The sequence below is a fragment of the Agelaius tricolor genome, unplaced genomic scaffold (genome assembly GCF_023055355.1).
Source record: "Agelaius tricolor isolate 1412-34295 unplaced genomic scaffold, bAgeTri1.0.p SCAF_4, whole genome shotgun sequence".
In the NCBI taxonomy this organism is placed as follows: Eukaryota; Metazoa; Chordata; class Aves; order Passeriformes; family Icteridae; genus Agelaius; species Agelaius tricolor.
In genome coordinates, this window is record NW_027269264.1 from 33764036 (window position 1) to 33783624 (window position 19589).

Sequence of the window (19589 nt, forward strand, 5' to 3'; positions counted from 1 at the left end):
GTCCAGCAAAGAGCTTGCAATAATCACAGAAACTATTTTAACCTTAACTTGCTCTGTGGAAAGGCTGATTTCTTCTGTTATTCTTCATATTTAAAGATTCTCCAAGTGTCCTACTCCATCAGCCAAAACTGATGGCAAATATCTCAAACACAGCTTAAACAACCCATGCCAAAGCCAGAAAGTCACTTAATACTATGGCCCCAACTCTTTGGAGCAAAGAAAGACCACAATGAAACCTGTGGCTTTTCACAGGGCAGCTGCAAGAGTTTTAAAAGAGGTAATTTAGAAGATGTCAGAAAACTTGCTATTTTATATCTGAACAGTTTTCAGCAACTCTTTCAGGTGAGACAGGTGCTAAGCCAATGTAGAAAATCAATAGCATTAAAAAGGTATTGAAGCAAATTAACAACCAAACAAAAAAACCCACCCAAAACTAAGAATGTACACACAAAAATATAAGTAAGATGAAAAGTTCAAAGAGTCAAAGAGTTTGACTATGCATGTATATAAAACAATTGGAATGTTTTACGTGCAGCCAGGATTTTCTGACTTGAGAATAATTAGAAAGGATTCAAGATGCCTAATTCCACTTCCAAGTGGTATCAGGCACTAACTAAACTGTACTGCAAGCTCTAACGAACTTGCATTTCCTGTTCTTAAATGTTTTGAGGCTTTCTGAGTTTTAACTGCTGAACTTTGAGATAGAGATCATAGTAAGAGCAGCAGTAGAGAACAAAGGAAAGGAAAGCGCAGCTGAAGCAGAAGCTTAATCCAAAGCATTTAATTGCATGTTGCTGATGTGCTTCTTTTAAGAGGACATAAAAAAGGGCATTATAAAGGATTCAAAGCATTTAGTGGTGAGGAAAGAGGGGAGGAACACACAACACTTCAAATAAACATTCCATGGAGAGGAAATATCTAATAATTTATTGACCTTCAGTTTCACATTGTGAAAAAAAGTGAGTTTTACAAAATCTTAAGACATAGTAGCAAACAACATAGACAATTTTACTTCTTCACTGGCAGTTTGCTTTTAGCACATGAACCACATCTTCAATGGCCAGGAATGGGAACATTATTCTGTTCTAATCACTCTTACTCAGACAGGTGTCAGACATATAGAAAAGGGGCTGCACAATTACACCAGAAGAGGAAGGCTGTCCTTTGTTACATGTTTCTACAGTAACCAGCCTGCAAAATAAGAGGAACCTTCCCATCTTATGCCAGGGTTTTTGTGTGCACTCTGCTGTGAACTGCTTCTATCTAAGTCTGGGGTGTTTCGCAGGGCTGAAATGGTCAAATAGTCAGCCAGGATTCCCACAACAACTCATAGAGCAAGATCCTCGTGTAGTCCCTGCAGAGCCGGATGCCCACCCTGACTTCAGTTTCCTTCAGCCTACACACAGGAATTAATTGAGGACTTGAAAGCAGACCACAAGTTTGGAAACAGCTGCAGAAAATTCATCCCACTTTTGGAAGCTGAATGGTGCTACAAAACAGATTTCATAAGCTAAACAGTCAGATGCAAGGCAGCTCCACCTCTGGACTCTGATCGGCTTGACAGAGAACACATATCTCAAAGCTACATGTCCTTATTCAAACACAGGGGCCCCTGGGGACCCAGTTCTTTACTTCCTGGTACCTTATGTAGTTGCTAGTGCCCGGGGAGAGGACATGCAAAATACAGGAAGTCTGATTTTATGGCTCCCTTCACTCCTGAGAGTGATCCACAAGATGAAAGGCCAACAAAAATTCAAGGCTGTTTGCTTCAACATGGCAACCTGTGCAGGTACAGGGATATAGAAAGGAGACCTATCCTAATCTGTTTTCCTATTGCTAAAGGTTGTCTAAATGGGGGCAAGGGTAGAGAGGCTATAGGTTTAAATACTTTTTTAATCTACCACTTCAAGGAATCAGTTTCATCAGTGGAACTATAATTTTATCACATCTAGCTGGAACCCACCCTTTTAAAAACTGCAAATGACTGCTTATTAATCAATGTTCTCTCAGTATTCACAGAACTCCAAATACTTTATTTCTGAAATGTAAAGAATCTACTCCAAACAGCAAATCAAACATAAGGCAGCGCAGAGAAACTTCCAGTGACCAATGTAAACACTTTCAGATGACAAAACTTTCACAAATACAGCTACATCACTTTCACACAGAGAAAGGCAAGCATCACAAATGTGACTATTTTTGTTTTGCATGCACACATGCAGCTGCTTACTTATACCACAGCACACACCAACCATGTTACTGAATGTGCCGGTTTAAGTGGGCTCCAGAAACATTTAAGAAAAAACACAATACAATACAAGCTTCATTACAGGATCTGGCAAAGAAAGTACCTGTGAAACACAAGCTTCTGAAATTCCTAAGAAAAAGAGTAGCTTCATCTCTGTCCAAAGACCAGAATAATAAGAAACAATTTTATTTAAAAATCAAAGTTTGGTTTCTCAGGATTATCTGAGGCTTCTGAGCAACCAAGTGATTAAAGACACACCTGGATAACAAAAATAAAAAGCAGCAGAGTTTGAGGGCTTTTTTTTTTTTCTTTTTAAGATAAGAGGTTTGAAATTCATTTTCTATCCCCATAAGAATTTTTCTAGAGCACTTGGGTCTTTGACATCTGGCCACTCAGATGATCTGAAATCCAGATGGATGAGGCAATCCAGTCAGTGCAAAATTGCTGCTCTTTCTTTTTTTTTTTTTAAGACTTCATCATTAACCTATGTTGAGGTTTTCTTTTTTGTTTTTATTCTTGAATCACCATTCTCCACTCCTTCAGGACAATGTGGCTATATTGTAGGTAACCCTCCTCCAACCCAATAAATAAATAAATAAGTTTGGACAATGACTTCATCTGGGCTTGGTATCCAGAAGCTCTTCCACAGTATTTGCGTTGCAATCAGGAAGCTGCACAAAGCGAGTGTTGCAAGAGACTTTGGCTATTTCCAGGTTAGAAATTGAAAGGCATGACCAACAAATGAAATGTTGCAAGGACACCATCCACAAGACACACCACATGCAACCTGGGGAGCTGGTGGCCTGAGAAAGTGACCTCCATGGCTTCTTCCTTTAGTACACGTGTAACTTTAAATCCTGTCTTGTAATCCTTCCATTACCGACTGGGAAGCCACTCCTCCCTCCCACCTCCAAATGTTACCCAATAGTTTTCTTTCTTTGTGCAGCAGAGCAAGTCAGCAATCACAATATGTGCAAAACATACAATTCACACAAGCCCTTGCAACATGAAGACAATTGCAGGCATTGTTTCAGCATGCAAGCACTGAACAATAAATAACTATATCTACAACAAGTAACATAATAGGAAAGGGACAGACTGAATTATAAATACAGGGAAGAACAGGAACAATGAGCATTTTGGGGCTGTAATATTTGTTCCCCACTGTTGCAAAAACATTTCACCACTGGACTGGTCCTTATGAACAGAAGGTCACTTCCTGCACACAGGACAATGCAACACAGGGTGTAACAGATGCTGCGGGCACTGCCCACAGGCAAGCACACTCCAGTCAGCAGAGTTCAGCAGCAATGCCGCTGTATCTTCATTCACAGCGGCATCTTGCTGTTTCAGACCTGGCCTGCTGCCCCTGCAGCTGGCGCTGGCACTTCAAACTACCACAAAGAGAGGTGACAACCATTTCAAATTTCACATAAAAACAGTGGGGTCCATGGAAATCAAGTGATGTGTGGTGCACAGCTAAGAGACGTTCTGTCTCTGTTTTTTTCATCTTTGAAGGACTGATTAACATGGGCATTAATCCACAATTACTAGCACAAGGTTTGTCCATTCATATTTAAACCATGTGTTGAAGCACTGAAGACAGGGGTTTCTTCTCCCATTCCTTCATGTCTGGGTTGGATAATTTACAAGGTGCAGATGATTTTCTTCAAATGCAAGAAACGCTGAATGATTTTTCTTCATAAAAACTTCTCCAGATCTGAGGTTCCAATTATCTTCTTCAAATAAAGGAGTAAACTAAAAGCATGGGAAGAGGTGGAGGGAAAGGAGAAATTACTTAAAAGGTTTTGCTGCAACAATATACCATAAGGTTTTTTCTTAGATGTCAAAGAAAATCTAAAAGCTAGGCTTAGGATACAACCCAGCTAATGAGCTTCCCTGCCCACCCTAAACCTCAAGGTTCTTGTGCAATACCCAACCACTAATACATAAATGAGTTAAGAACATAATTATTTAGGGACAGATTCTGATGTTATTATTCTATTAACATTAGTCTGCAAACCTTCCTATTGACAGAAAAAAGACTGACTAATGTTTTGGGTATAAATTCAGTCACATGAAACCTAAATCAAAGTGCCCTGATACACTTTAAAGTGATAAGACTCTGTATCCTGCATACTTCCACATTTTTATGTTCCCCTAAAATCTTAAAAAGTTTGTAGACTTGTTTTAAGCAAACAACCTTTTGTAACTTCTCTTTCACAAAAGAACACATGAACTCTCAGTGAAGAGTTTTTTCTATACCTCAGCCAAAACCAACCTGGTTGGAGCAAAGCAGAAGGGAAGCTGAAAGTGTCTTGCCCCAATACCTCTGTTCACCTTAACAAATTCTGAATTTAATTTACTCATAACAGAGAGGGCCATAGAATTCCCTTATTTAAAATACATCTACTTTTAATTTCAGCAGAATTCTGCCTAATTTCTTTTTAAACAGCAGTATACCATCCACCAATAAATCCATCCTAGAGTCCTTTATAAAATCAATTATTTGATAAGAAACTCAGCCTTTGGATGCTGAGATTGTGCTTTGCTTTTTCACTCTGAAGCTGTATCAAAATTCCAGCTTCCAAACCATCATCAGTTCATCACAATATTTCTGACAGCACTGCTACAATTTTAGAAGGCAAATCCTACTTCATTACAATGCAAATGAGCTCTAGTGCACTCACAGATCCTTTGAACACACCACATCTCTCTCAGGCTGTGATGTCTAAGAACAACAGAGAACATTCACAGGAAACAACCCAGCCTCCATAACAGTCCATAGTGTTTTTGCAAGTGTGGGCTTTTTTTTTATGTCTAAAAAAAGGGTCCACTCAGTGTTGATGAGTCTTTTCTAGGCATTCTTCAGTATAGCACAACACTCTTCCCATCAAAACAGACTATCAACACGGAAGTCAAAACAATGTTTCTTGTCATGGGATGAACTTAAAAAAAAGCTATAAATAATTCCAAAACAGAGGGGAAAAAACCCAATCCAAAACTCCCAAGTTTGAGGAACAAGACAAAGCAGACTGAAGTCTTCCTGAAAACTGTCAGACTGGGGCCACACAGCACCATGAAAACAGAGTAATCACAAGTAATTTCCTTTTTGGCCCTCCCACCCACTGACAAAGCAGCAGGAGTCAGAAGAAAAAATAAAACAACCTACTTACTGGATGAGCACACAGCACTGGAGAGATTTCAGTCTACAGCTACATTCAGTTATCTTGTGTGCTAGCTAAGCCAGATATCTTGTGTGTTAGTGAAGATAAAATAATGGCTTTTAACAAGATACTGCAGAGTAAAGGAAAGCTTTTTGCACCGTTATATTCAGAGAACTCTTTTTCAAAATAAAACACTCCCTCATGCACTGTAAACTCCAGAACAATTAAGTGAGACTCAGAAGAGTAAGTCAATATTTTTCTTGGCACAGACCTGAGTCCGGGCATTCAATACTGCTGTTCTGATAACACTGAGAACTGCATAAAGTCAGTAATAATACAAATTAACTGAAGATATCGAGATGTAGTTCCCAGCTAGGGAGGAAGCTGACACACAGAAATGAGGACTTCCATTTGCTTTTGGGGGGCAATTACAGTCAATGACCAGGACCTGGCAAGTCTCTAGAGTTTAATCTGCTTTCCGAAGAAAAGCCTGGAAAAACAAAGTGGGGAGAGGGTAGAGGGCAGAGTGTTTTCAAGGCAAACAATCACCTGAGAGCAGAGCATCATGGCACAACACTGCCCAATTTCACAGTAGATTTCAAAGCTGAGCTGCTGCTTTGCATGGGCCCAACCTTGTATTCTTTACTCAATCAGAAGTCCAGTCAACTGAAAGACAACTACAAGAGTAACTGTCTGCCCTATCTACACTGCTTCAAAGGCCTTTGGGGTTTGCATTTACTGCAAGAGTCAGGCAAATATCTACTGCTGCAAAAAACACCAAAAAACCTTCCCAATGATCTGTCCCAAACAGAAGAACCTAGAAAAGTCTTTACACACAACTTCTTCCTATATTCTGGAGAACCTCTTCAGTCTGAACTTTTCAGTAACCCAGAGGCACATGAATAGCTTGTTTAATTACTGCAACTGTATTTATTTGCCTTTTTCTTATAACCTGCCTGTCTTCATGGGTACAATATACACTGCTCATATGCAAAAAGAAATTACCATTCACAGGGCATTGATTATTTAGGATCAAGGACATCACTATTTTTATCAGTTATAGTTACTGGCAGTAACTGATTTTGTACTAAAGCCACAAGAAGGAAATGGGGAATAAAAGCAACACAACACAAATGGGAGTCTACCAGGTTTGTTGCAAAAGACACAGATTTATAGCAAAAATCTTCTCCCCTCCACCCAAAAATAAGAAATGCACAACAACCCATCCAGCAAGACCAAATTCAGACTTGCTTGTGAGAAGATACAATGCTGAAGTTGCATCTGGTAAGAACCTGGCCCATTATGTATAATTAAATTGTTTTGGAACAGTGTGCGCTATAGACTAGTAATTATTTCAGGCTGCAATATTAATTACATATCTTCCTGACACTATACCTAGTTCAACATATATAAGCATAAGTATTTTGAAAAGTCTGTATTTTAAAGTGTTTCAATGGAGAAAATGCAACCTTAGTCCATGAAGATGCAACCATGCTGTCTAGCTGAGATTGAAAATTAGGCCTGAACTCCCTGTAAAACACCTATCATAAGACAGCAACTTTCTCTGAAGGCTGTCTGCATGAAAAGTCAAGTGAATTCACTATGAGGCTTCAGATCAGAATTTACTGTATCTTTTTTGGGATGCAGAGTGACCTAGTCTCAGTCATCAGACAAACTGCAGTGGAACCTTTGTTTAGCATGCATTTAGTACTTAAGAGCCAGAGTCAACTTTAAAAATATTATCTGCATTTCCACACAAGATGAAAATGTTATTTTTGCTCAGTCATTTACATCTAAATCATAGAGGAAAAGGCCTTGTAAAGGCTGGTGCACGATATGTGGCAAACTAACTTCAAGGATCTGGTGTTGTCACAGATGTGGTGCCTGGCTTTCAAAGGCCCATGAACATATGTGTCTCAGGTCATCCAGATGTAAAACTGCATCAAACATACTCACCCCTCCTCAGAGCTGCTGCTCAAATGTTTTTTGAAAAGCATTATTACAGTGAAATTCAAAGGTGTTATTTCTTACCTGATAACTTGTAATTGCCAACAAATACACAATTAGGAGGGGAGGTGCTTCCATGTGCTGACAAATGCCGTGGGAATTAATGAATAGGGCACAGTTGTTATGCTGTTCCATGCATCTAACGTGGGATCGTAGCAGTCCAATGTCTTGCACCTCTGAATGCCAAAGTAGCCTCCAACCACATACAATTTGTTTCCAGATGCCACTGCATGGCAGCTCATTCGCTTCGCTGTCACATCTCCCACCTTAGTCCACTGGTATGCCTCACTATTGAATTTATAAGCAGAGCATGCAGAGAATTCAGTATCTCCACCCATAATAAAAATCTGGTTTCCCAGAACAGCTGCAGCCGTGTAGCGCCAGGGCTGGGGGCAGGTGGCTGGTACAGTCCATCTGTTTTCACACTGATCATAGCACTGGACTTTGGGCAGCTTGTCATGGCTAACACTGGTACCACCAAAAGCAAATAGCTTCAGCTTCGCACTGACTACAGCTGCATTGCTTACTCCCTCTCGCAGTGGGGCAACCATGGTCCATTTGTTGGTCACGGGGTCATACTGTTCTACTTGCTTCAGGGATACTGAAGGGGAAGCTGGAAGGCAACCAGTTGCTGCAGTGTGCCCCCCTACTACATACAAACAGTGCTTAAGTTCAGCAGAGCCATGGCCAAACCTAGCCACCAGCATGGGAGCAGCCTTCGACCACTCCTCATGAAGGGTGTCATACACCCACACATCTTTGGAGACCCCATTTTCTGATCCTCGTCCCCCAGTGATATACACCTTGCAGCCTATGGCACAAGCACTGAACTCTTTCCGTGGGCTTGGAATGTCAGCCTTTGGAATGATCTCCTTTGCCTTTTGATCCACCAAATACAGCTTGTCACACATAAAGGTTTGGCCACCCAAAAGAAAAAGTGAATGGCCAGTTTTTCGGGGTCTGGCACACAAGCTGGTGACCACTCCATCATTCTGTAAGATCTTCAACTTGCATCTTATTGATTCTTCTACAATCTCCTTGCTTTTCCTTTGCTTGGTGATAAGTTCTTCCATGGCCACATTCTCCATAAGGTATATGGCTGGCAGGAGGGCCAGTCTCACTGTCTGCAGTAGCTCTGGCAGGTAACAGTGACGCTTACTCAGGTCATAGTTGACCCAATTAATAGCTGATTCATATACCAGCCTTTCATCTTCAGTTTCTAATTCTTCACTGGAAAGGAGCTGCACTACCATGTCTTTTGGCAGCTGGAGGAAGTCTTCGCTTTTACTGATACTCTGGAAGTTGCTAAGGCACATCCTCCAAGAGAGCTCATACAGCTTGGTACACTGATGAGCATCTGACAGCAGCAGCATACCAAGACAGTTGGTGGGATGAAGGTTTTTCTCCAGAAACTCTGCACAAGCATCCCGAATGTCCTGAAACTCCAGCATGTCACCAGCCTCCAGCAGTGACTCTGCATTTTCCTCATTGATGATAACTCTGGAGGAATATGCATAGTCCAGAAGAAGCTCCAGGACTTCTGGGTGAATAGAATTGTGAAAGTTGACTTCACTGTCCTGGCTCTCTTTCAGTCCTCCACTGAACATTGCTTCAAAATAGCGGCTACAAGCAGCTAGAACTGCCCTGTGGCAGGGGAATGACCTGTTTCCAGCATGGAGAAGTACATCTGTAAAGAGACGCTGCTGACGCAGAAGGTTTAGGTGAGTAAGGACACTATCAGCATAGGATGACTTGTGGAACAAGTATATGTTTATGGAGCCAGTACTGGCCCTGGACTTGCGATTTTCATGCATGCTGACTGACATTTTCTTTCACACCTATAAGCAAAGAAAAAATTTAAAATAAATAAAAGTCAAAACCATTTTTAGTTTTACATATCAAAAAAAGTGTGTATTATTCACTACAGGATGGGGAAGAAAAAGACTTAATTTACAACTGAGTGGACAGAGAATTACATCTCCCTTTGGCATGCATTTATTTTTTTGTAAGCTGAGATTCATAAATGACATACTCTAAATTTGTTGCCCAAGAGCAGGTTTATCTTGGGAAACCTGATCTCCAACTTTCATAGCAATACAGTAAGCAAGTAAGTTGGAGAAAGAAAATGAACCTGGACTGATTTTCTCACCCTTCCCCAACCTAGACCAGCTGATTCATTACATACATACACATGCACACGCTTGAAACATTCTCCTGTACTGAATCATAGCAGGAAGAGCTACCAGACAGAATACCTAAGGAATGTCAAAAGCTGCATAGAGAACAAAAACCTACTAATCCCATTAGGAAGCTTCCCTTTGGTATAGTGATTCCATATGCAACAACACAAAATGAAAAAAAAAACCCACAAACTTTACAATAAAACCCTGGTATCATACATTTAGACTTGTGTAACTGTAAAAAAAATAAGATTAGTAAAATCTACAGATTCCACCTTTATTTCATAGAATTCAGTGTCTGTTTGTTATAGTGATTTAGCATATACATAGGCAGTGTCGCAGAAAAACATGTTTTGACCACCAGCTGAAGTCACGGAGACACTGCCTCTGAAGCCACCTGGAGCATCAGGTCCTCAGAGCTTAAGCCATTGTTCATTCTGAACTACTGAAGAGGCAAAAAACTATCCTATCCTGCCCTATTCCTAACAAACAAAACCCTACTCAGATCTGTTTAGAAGTGAACGTTACTGTTACATGCCATGATGTGCAGGCCTATGTATAATTACAGCAAGTCTCCAGATTTAACTAAGAGTCAAGTCAGAATAGTATGGAGTATAGGGTAAGGGAGGAATATTGACAGCGATATAAAGCTAATGGCCAGAAAGCCACAGTGCAAATAGTAGGAGATGAAACATAAAGAACTCAGGGCAAGCTGTGGCTGTGACTGGTACTGAAATATCTCACTTCTCTCTCTTCAAACTGCAGAAAAACCTCAGCAAAAGCCAAGAACCAAACTTGACTAATTACTAAGCTATTTGCATGTCCAGAGTACCTTTTACTGCACTTTCAAATAAGGAACTGGCCAAAAGATCTACCTGGAAAGCATGCAACGTCCTAAGTCAGAGCACCTGGGGCCACTTGTGAAGGTTTTTAATGTGGATATACTTTGCTCTCACACAGGCATTTCCATATATTTGAGCATCTTTAAGCAGCACTAAATTTGCAGAATTCCATTCCCACACTTCATCCTTCAAGATAATACATGAGCTTTACAAGCCTCAAAACCAGCATTTTTAATAGATGTATTTTTCTTGATTCATATGACCAGAAATATTGAGAAACTCAAAACCACACATTTAATTTGAACAGCAGACTCCATTTCAGAACAAGTAATCTGTGTATATGGAACATGCAACACCTGCAGTCTAACTGCAGCACAGCCAGTACATCCTCCACACTCTCTGTGCTAATATAATTGATTCACCATATTGAACAACAGCAAGTCTGTGTTACACCTTTCCCTTCAGTTAAAAAAAAAGCCCTTAAACCCAACTTAAAATAAAGAATAGACAGACACCTTACTGTAAAACTACCACAGCCCACTTCCATTAATAGGAAACACAATTTGCCCCATGAAATTTAACTGGGATTGAAAATAGCAAGCAACACTACCCAATATATGGTGCACAATCCAAAGTCCTCCAAAACAGAGAGGAGTCCTACACATGAGAGCTACAAGGCAGAGTATCTGTCTCACTCTACCTAAGCAAAAGCTTAGTAAGGGATCATACCAGTGCTCCCTAGGCCAACCTATTAAATGCACTAAGCACAGAACAACTTAAGTCAGCTGGTATGTCTTCAAAACACAAACTCTTTTACAAGGAAAATTATATGACCTTTAATGAAGTTGTAGTGTCTGGCAAAAAAATACCCTGATGTCATTCGAGGATCTTGACCACTAATCTCAGACTAAAATAACCCACTTAACCTATAGCCAAAAATAAGATACTGACCATTTACAAGTTGAAATCTCCTGGAACTGAAGGATTACAGAAAGGTCAATGCCTGGAATACTAGTATACAAGCAGTTTGATTACACAAATAAGAAGCTGAACACTTTACTGTCAAATTTTTCAAACTTTTCCAGGCACTTTACTGTCTTAAATGCTGTTATGATGCAAGGCACAGTATTCACTGGATCTCTACAGGTAGGTTTTCCTCACACTGAGGACTTACTCTTTGAAGGTTCCTCACCAGGGAGCAGGGTAGGAGCTAAACACTCCACTGATCAGAGACAACAGAACAACCAGTATGTGAACATGCTCACTGCCCCCCACACTCCATTCCAGTTAGCTGAATGTGAGTGTAGACATCACAGTCTAGGCATGTCAGGATCTCTATGAACACACAGGTTCTCTTCTTTGCCCCCACATATTGAGGGAATTCAGAGTTTACTGAAAACTTTCTTTCGTCATGCACACAGGGTTCAGGAATAGGGCAGGTAAAGTTCATATCAGAGGCTGCAGATGCAGGGATTTAGATCTTTCACCAGGCTCTGTACTCCCATGAGCAACGCGTGTTCAGCACCATTCAGAATGAGCCCATAACCACAACAAAATAGAGGCAAACATTAAAAAACCACCCTGCAGTTATGCATACCGTGCAGGCTAGTGAACTACAGACCACATGCAGAGGGGAGGAACAGATAACTGTCTGTTACCCAAAGCCCACCCACAGCCATGGAAACAAATACCACTGTAAAAAAAAAAAAAAATCAATAATTTGTATAAAAACCCCTCCCAAACAGCTACTGAATAAGGCACTCAGCATTTCACCCTACTATAACAGAAGCCTTGGTCTCTTGGTGAGAAGTAGATTTCACATATGCTGGTCTTGAACTATTCCTGTAAGATTGCTTTTATCATCACAATGTCATCTATTGAGAGGAATTCAAAATATGCCAATTCACAATTAAGATAAGCTAACATATTTCCCCAAACAGAACAAAGATATATATCTATACACATCTTTTTCCTCCAGTGTGGTGCTGAGATGCATTTGCACATAGACTAGCTGAACAAACACCCTTAGAAGCAAGTACCATCATTCACTAACAGGCAGTGTTTCTGTAAATTAGGTCAATCCAAAATCTTGGAAGAATACTAACATGCAAAAATGACATCTCCAATTTCTCTGCTTAGTGTTGGAAATTATGCAAGCCTCAAATACTTCAGCAGAGGTAATTTACTGTCAGTGATCAAGTGTTCATCTTGAATAATATTAGACAATTCCCTTCAGGCATTTCTTTCCTTAGAAATAGTACTTGTATGTAAAAGACAAGAAGTGGTCAGTAAATTACAGATATAGATTTTATCTAGGAACAGAGGTTGAACAAATACTTTGATTTATAATTACACTTCAACAGGCTACTTGTCACAGCATCCCAGTAGTAAACACTACTTTAAGACTAAACAACAGGCTCCTTGTCCTACTTAACAGTTCTATAGCATGCAGATCTCAGCCTAAATCAAAAGAAAAATTAAGTATTTTCAAATAACTGATACATCCCTGATGCACGCTTATTTAAATATGACTGTGTAATTACACAGTGGTGGTTGCGTTTTTCTTTAGAATCAGTGAAACAACTGAAAGAGAGGAAATCTGCTAATCATCCCATCGATGTAACTAACACCGCTTTCCATTGCTAAATCTGCACCGATGCTATCAGTGTGGCAGAGGCAAACCGTGACACTGCCTCAAGTCTTCAAACTCAGTGGCTGCCTAGGACCTGCAGCGAGACAGAAAGCAGAACATGCTGGTCCTGCTAGGAATGCACTACAGCTCACCACATGCAAACAAAGAAACCCAACTCTAAATTCCCCTCAGTTCGCCCCATCAAAACGCCTAAATAACTCCTTCTCTGAGAATAAACTCAAAGAGCTTCTTCCCAGACTGATATAAAAACCAGTGCGAGAAGCTAAAATGCATTTAGTTTGTTTTATAGAGCAACAACCACGTGCAAAAGTTTCTGTACCGGCGCAGGGAGAGCAGCGCCGCAGCCAGCTCAGGGAGCAGCGAGGCGCTGGCTCATTCCCTGCCCTGCCTCACGCCCGCTGAGGGAGGGATGCTCGGGACCGCTCGGGGCCCCAAGCAGGAAGCCGAAGCCCAACAGGGAGGCTAGCAGCCTCCGTAACAGGAGCCCACGCTTTCCGAGGGCAGCCAAGTACAGGACACAGCAAACCACCGCGAACGTCTACCCACCAGTGCCCCGCTGGTACCTGGCGTTCCGGACAGGGCGGAGGAGGCTAGCCTGCGCCTGTGCCGGGGACCAACAAGGCAGCCCGGCTCCAGCCGGAGAAGCACCGCCGGCAGCGCGGCGGCAGCTCTGCCCCGCAGCTCTGCCCCCCAGCTCTGCCCCCCAGCTCTGCCCCCCCGCCTCCCCTCCGTGCCGGGCGCTGCTCCGGGCCGGCGGCACCAACTTACAGCAGCGGCTCCCGGGCGAGCGCGGAGGTCCCTGGGCGACGCAGCGCCGCGCATGGGAGAGGAGCTGGGCTGTGCCGGTCCGGCGGTGCCGCGGAGACGCGGCGGGCGAGCAGCAGCGCCGGGCGGAGCTGGTGCCGCTGGCGGGAGGCGGGCCGCGGAAGGAGGGCGGGAGGTAGGGAAGAGGGACAGCAGAAAGGGAAAGACCGGCTCCAGCTACTGCTGGCACGCCGACTGCAGCTCTGTCCCGGCGGCGGAGCGGAGAAGGGGTATATGGGCTGGGAAGGCGGGGGCAGGCTTTATGCAAAGCCTGTGAGTGACAGGCAGGGGCGGGACGGCAGGACGAGGGCAGCGCGCTCGCAGTTGCTGTCCCGGCCAGCGGCACGGAAGGTGCAGTGGGCGTCTCGTGTCGCCGCGGACGGCGCTGCAGGATGGCCTCTGCTTCCTGCCTTGCCCACCCTGCCTCGCACCCCACCGGGGCGGCGTGGGGGCCCCGCGGGGCCGGGCGGAGCAGACACTCGCTGTCGGAGCTCCTGCTCCGGGTGTACGAGGGGTGCGCCCCGCCGCGCAAACACCGAAAAAGCTGCGCGGGCTGGGGAGAGCCGCGCGGCCGGGAGGGGTGCCGGTCCTCGTGGCATGTCTCGTCTGGTGGCGAAGACCGAGCAGGGCAGACGGTGGGAAGCTCCTCCTCGGCGCCCCGGGAGCGGCCGGGAGGGCGCGGAGGACCCCGGGCACCGCCGGCTCCGAGCCCGCCGCCGGGCGCTGCTCCTCCCGCGGGGCGGTGCCGCGGAGGTACCGCGGGCCGTGCGCGCTCGGGAGCCCTTCGCAGAGCTGCCCTTTCATAGCTGCCCAGTGGAGTGCTCCCGCAGCACAAAGGGAAGCCTGGCTTTAATTATTTCCCAGTTAACAAAGTATGTGAAAAACGCATTTGTGCAAAAGGCCGATTTCAACAATAAACATTTCCTAGACATAACAACAGTGTTTACATAATGGTATTGTGTGGCTCTCTATAAGAAAAACATAAGGTACCATGCTAAACATTGGGCATATTGCTAGCTTACTATTTGTTAGTATCACTTAAAGCAATGGTATTAGTCTAAAGAGGCTTTAAGGAAGATAAGAACAATTGCACCAGCAGGAAGCTTCTTTTTGAATATAATTGTTTGGAGAATTTGATCATTCTTCATAATAAAATGTCTCCTGTTGAAAAAAAGAATGCCCTGCAAGCAATTTGCTAACATGCAGAACATTATTTATATTTGTGTTGCTGGACTTCAGTCTCTGCAGATTAGCACACACTTGGTGTACAGCAGGACACATCTGTAATTCTAGACATCCTGAGGGCATATACAAACCTGGAGAGCATAGCTGAACAGGGAGCAGATTAAAGAGTAATTTGTTTCATAGATTATTTCTTGTTACAATATTGTTTTATTACAACATGAAGGCTGCAGGTTGCATGGTCTAAAAATGTTGCACATCTGTGTGTAATAAAGAATGTTTCAGAGTTGCTTAGGTGTGAGAAGCTGTTGTAAATTGTAAATAACCTTGCACAAGGGGCATTCATGGACACCAATGTTCACTTGAGTCATGTACCTCTAGAGGATTTTGGATTAGACTGTGAACGTTCAACCTTTGTTGCACATTGTATTGTCCATGTTTTGAATCCAGGTTTTTCCTTTCATTGTAACATAACCATAAAATGCCTTGATCCTATTTTCCCACATTTTCCCCCAAGTAAACCTGAAGAGATTCCACCCAAATCCTGTCCATTATGGTGACTCTTCCACAATCTGGTGTCAGAAAATCAGATTATCTCAATGTCCTTGGGTGACTTTTTGGTGCTCATATCCCCATTTGTCTGTTTATCCCAGAAATAAGTTTTGCACCTTTAAGACTGATTTGAAGATCCAGAAAGAAGTGCGCAGTTTGTGACCAGAATCTGCACCTGCTCCCCCACATCCTGCTCCTGGACTGTGTTGTCTGCAGACAGACAGACAGCTCTCCTCTGCTTTTTACTTAGTTTTTAGCTAGCTGAGGCAGAGAAGTTCCCTAGACTGTGGTTTCTCTTTTTATTGGAACTGTTCAAACCTGCTCTGGACTGAGCACCCAGCAGAGCACGGGCAGCTCGTACCTGTGGCCACCGGGCTGGGCCTGGACTGTGGCATTTCCAGTGCAAGCTACAGCCCACCAAGGGGACTTTCTGAGTTTGTCATCTCTTCAGATTGGCAAGAGGTTTTATTGTTTAATATTGTTCATTTTTATGCTGTGAATGCTTTGCCTGTTAAATAAACAGGCTTTTTTCCACTTTTCTCCAAGGAAATCTTTTCCCAAACTGGTTGGGGGAGGGCCACTTGGATTTGCTTTCTAGAGGGACCCCAATTAAGAGGTTTCCTCCAAAATTTGCCCTAAACCAGGACACTCATTCTATGCAACTGAAAACACTGGGACTTTTACTTCATACAGTGTTAGGACAAACTTTGAACAGGCATGGTTATCACTATGGATGGTAAACTAAAATGATGGAATAATGTTACCTATCTCTTGCTTAGCAACATCTAAACTACAGCTGTAAGGAATGGTCAGTGAAAAATGAGATCCACACACGGGACAACATACAGCATTTACATGGATGCCCACAGCATGCAGATTTGGCCAGTACCCTCCATGAAAAAAATGGGGCAATAATCCTGTAAACAAATGACCAGATGAAGTACTGATCTTCCTTTTATTTCATGAAATGAGGAACCTGTTGAAGTTAATCAGGGCAGAATGATTGGATGAAGCTTTAAGTCATCTGTTGGGGAAGCAAGTACACAACCAGACAGATTGTTCTGTGTGTGTAAAGCAGTGGTACTGGTGAGAGCAGGGAGAAAATGAGAGAAAAAGGAATGCCACAGTCCATGCTTACAAACCACAGCAGTTGTTCTTTTGCATATGCTCAAATGAGGTCTCATTTATGCTTAAGTGACAAAACACCTGAAGTGTTTCTTCTCCTTTCTGCACCAGAGTTAGAAGTAGATAGTTTGGCTGAATACAGGTTATAGCATATTTAGAATAAGAATGCTTGTTTTGCTAGCATGGGAAAAACACTCAAGAAATTAACTTGGTCCAAGCAAATCTTTGGCCTGGTTTATGATGGTCTGAGAACTAAGTCAGATCACAGTTAAGCACTATTCTGGTTCAGCCAGTTTTGTATATGGGCCAATCTGTATTTTGACATTGCTGAAAACAAAGCTGGCCTAGCCTATTCCAGGACATAGTTTAACATGCCTGCTGAACTAGTTGAAACATGTTTCTCCAAGTATTAGTATGCCAGGATAGATAGGATCTTTGCAGTGTTGCTAAATATCATGATTTTATCACAAATCAAAAGATAATTGGCCCTCTTCTCAAAGCCTCAGTTTCTAGAGTCATGTGAACTTGATAATCTCTTAGGGTTGGTTTTGTTGTTTGTTTGTTTGTTTGTTTGTTTTAATAAGAAGTCTGAAAGAATGAGTATGTCATTATAAACCCCTAAATATTTTCATTTTAATCTCAAGAATTAAGTGCCACATTTGACTCTGAAAACACTGGGGCAAGAAAATCGTCATTCAACTCAAATCCAGCTTGCTTGCTATGCAAAGAACACTGCTGTTTTAACTAAATTATTTCACCTTGCTCTTTATTTAAATTGGTTCAGCTTCTGTGTTTAGACAAGTTCTTGGAACCTTGAATGTATAGCAAACTTTATCATATGGCTTTATTGACACTTAAATGTTTTGCAGTCATACCTATGTAGCTACAAGATCTCACAGACTACCCTAGTAGCACCAGCAGGAGTTCTAACACTGGCAGAGCTGTACTGGTAAAATAATCCACTTACCAGAGCAGATTATTTCACTTAGGAGATGGAAATATGTATTTTGTTTTCTTTTGTTAGTATCAGCTGCATCTAAACTAGTAGGGTTTGCTAGTACAGCTATCTTGGCAAGCCTTTTAAATGCAAGCAGGCAGTATGTGCCTGCAGCACAGTCTGAGATTTCATTTTAATGCTATTAAACAGCTGTGTCTTGGGCTTTTGACTTGTTAGATTCTTTTTAACCACATTATTTTGTTCAACTGCTAAATAAACAGCATGGGGTTAAATGTATTAGTGTAATTTATCTTCTTTCCTTCCTAATTTACACTTTGAATGAATTAATTAGAATGATTTAATTAACAATGTACAATAACAGTACCAGTCCCAGAGCTCTCCCAGGGGGATGGAGCCTGGAACACCCCTCAGTGACCCACACCTGCTTTGCTTATCATTTGCCTTTGATGTGCTTCTCCAGGCTGGCCTGCAAACAGAGATTTGTGTGGATACAGCACAATGCATTATAGTGCTTGTTTAGTCCTAGAGACATACTAAAAGTGTTTGGGGAGGTCAACATTCAGTATTTCTTAGCAGCAATTACACCAGTTTGTCCACCAGTTCCAGCGGTGACAAATCCCTCTTTTCCCAGTTCTGCCTTTCTCATCTGTGTGTGCTTTTGTTTTCAAAAGGATTACATTCAATCAGGCTGGCCCTTAGATGTCATTCCTTCATGTCATGACAGCTCAGACCAAAAGGAGCTCTGGTCTAAATACCTGCTGCTATCTAAATGAGCAGCATGATGGGGCAAATATTGTTGTATGTGACACATAACTGCTTCTCTCCAAAATATCAGTGTGATAAATTGTTATGTGTGAGTCCCTTGTCACTTTTAAAGTATATGAACACTAAACTGTTTGAAGTCGGTGAGTTATGCCATCATATTATAGGAAAGAGACAGGAAAAATCAGGCCTTGGTTTCCATTCCATAAATGTGTTCTGTACAAAAGATTTTGGGTGTAAATAACATAATAAATATGAATAATGTCTGGAGTGAGAAAGATTTCCTTTTGAAATTTCTTGATTCTTAGGAGAAACCCTTGTAAAGCCTAGTCTATGGATTCTAGTCCAGAATCCATATTTCAGCAGTATGTACTAACAAAGATAAGTAGTATGGAGACAAAAAAATGTCTCAAGACTCTAAGGAGAAGCCACTCACTTCTCTTTTGTATGTAATTCCTCTGCCCATTTTATCCTTTTCCATTTTGTCTTGCTCTCTAATTGTTCTTCTAAGTCTCAGCCATAAAAACATTCTTACCTATTCCATAGTCTGTTCTCCTTCTTGACAAGAAAAGTGATTCCTGTTCATAGAAGACAATGACGATGATGACCCATTCTTGAGCAGGTTTGGTTCGTAAGCAGTCCCAATCTTTACATCATTGATATGCAAGCCCTTGCCAAAGATATGTGGGTCAGCACAGGACTGGAAATTCCACTGCAAAGGGTGAGTGGTTGCTGCCACTCTGCCATCACTCGTGATGACGTTTGGCAAAAGTCGTATGTTCATTGTCAGGAGATTTCAGTTCCCTGTGCATATCTTTGCTAGCTATTCCCATCTCTCAAGCGACTCCATACTGGCTCTACAGGAGCTATCTCCAGTAGTGCAGACTGCAAGCCATGCAGCAGCTTCCTTTTCTCTCTTGCTAAGTAGCAGTGGCCCCCAGTGGTGACAGCTAAGCTGGCTCCTTATTTCAGGTTTTACCGCGCTGCACTGAAAAGCCTCCGTCCTGTAACAACCTTGGCATAAGGACTTCGGAGTTTCCCAAATCTTTCCCTTCTGCAGGGACCACGGGACAGTTTCTTCTGACCACTCCTTTCCCACCCCCCCACCC

At 42.4% G+C, this 19589-nt stretch overlaps 1 protein-coding gene across 1 annotated transcript; it reads right to left on the reverse strand.

Moving 5' to 3' along the window:
• Window positions 1–904: 904 nt before the first annotated feature.
• Window positions 905–14448, reverse strand: ENC1 (ectodermal-neural cortex 1). The gene is made up of 3 exons (XM_071425188.1): window positions 13866–14448; window positions 7447–9260; window positions 905–4006 (listed from the first exon to the last, which is right to left on the reverse strand). Exon 2 carries the CDS (start codon window positions 9246–9248, stop codon window positions 7479–7481), a length of 1770 nt encoding a protein of 589 aa, XP_071281289.1. The 5' UTR covers window positions 9249–9260; window positions 13866–14448; the 3' UTR covers window positions 905–4006; window positions 7447–7478.
• Between the last annotated feature and the right edge of the window lie 5141 nt (window positions 14449–19589).

Excerpts from the sequence above, each read along its gene's own strand:
- ENC1 (XM_071425188.1), bottom strand. The coding sequence starts at position 9,248 with ATGTCAGTCAGCATGCATGAAAATCGCAAGTCCAGGGCCAGTACTGGC.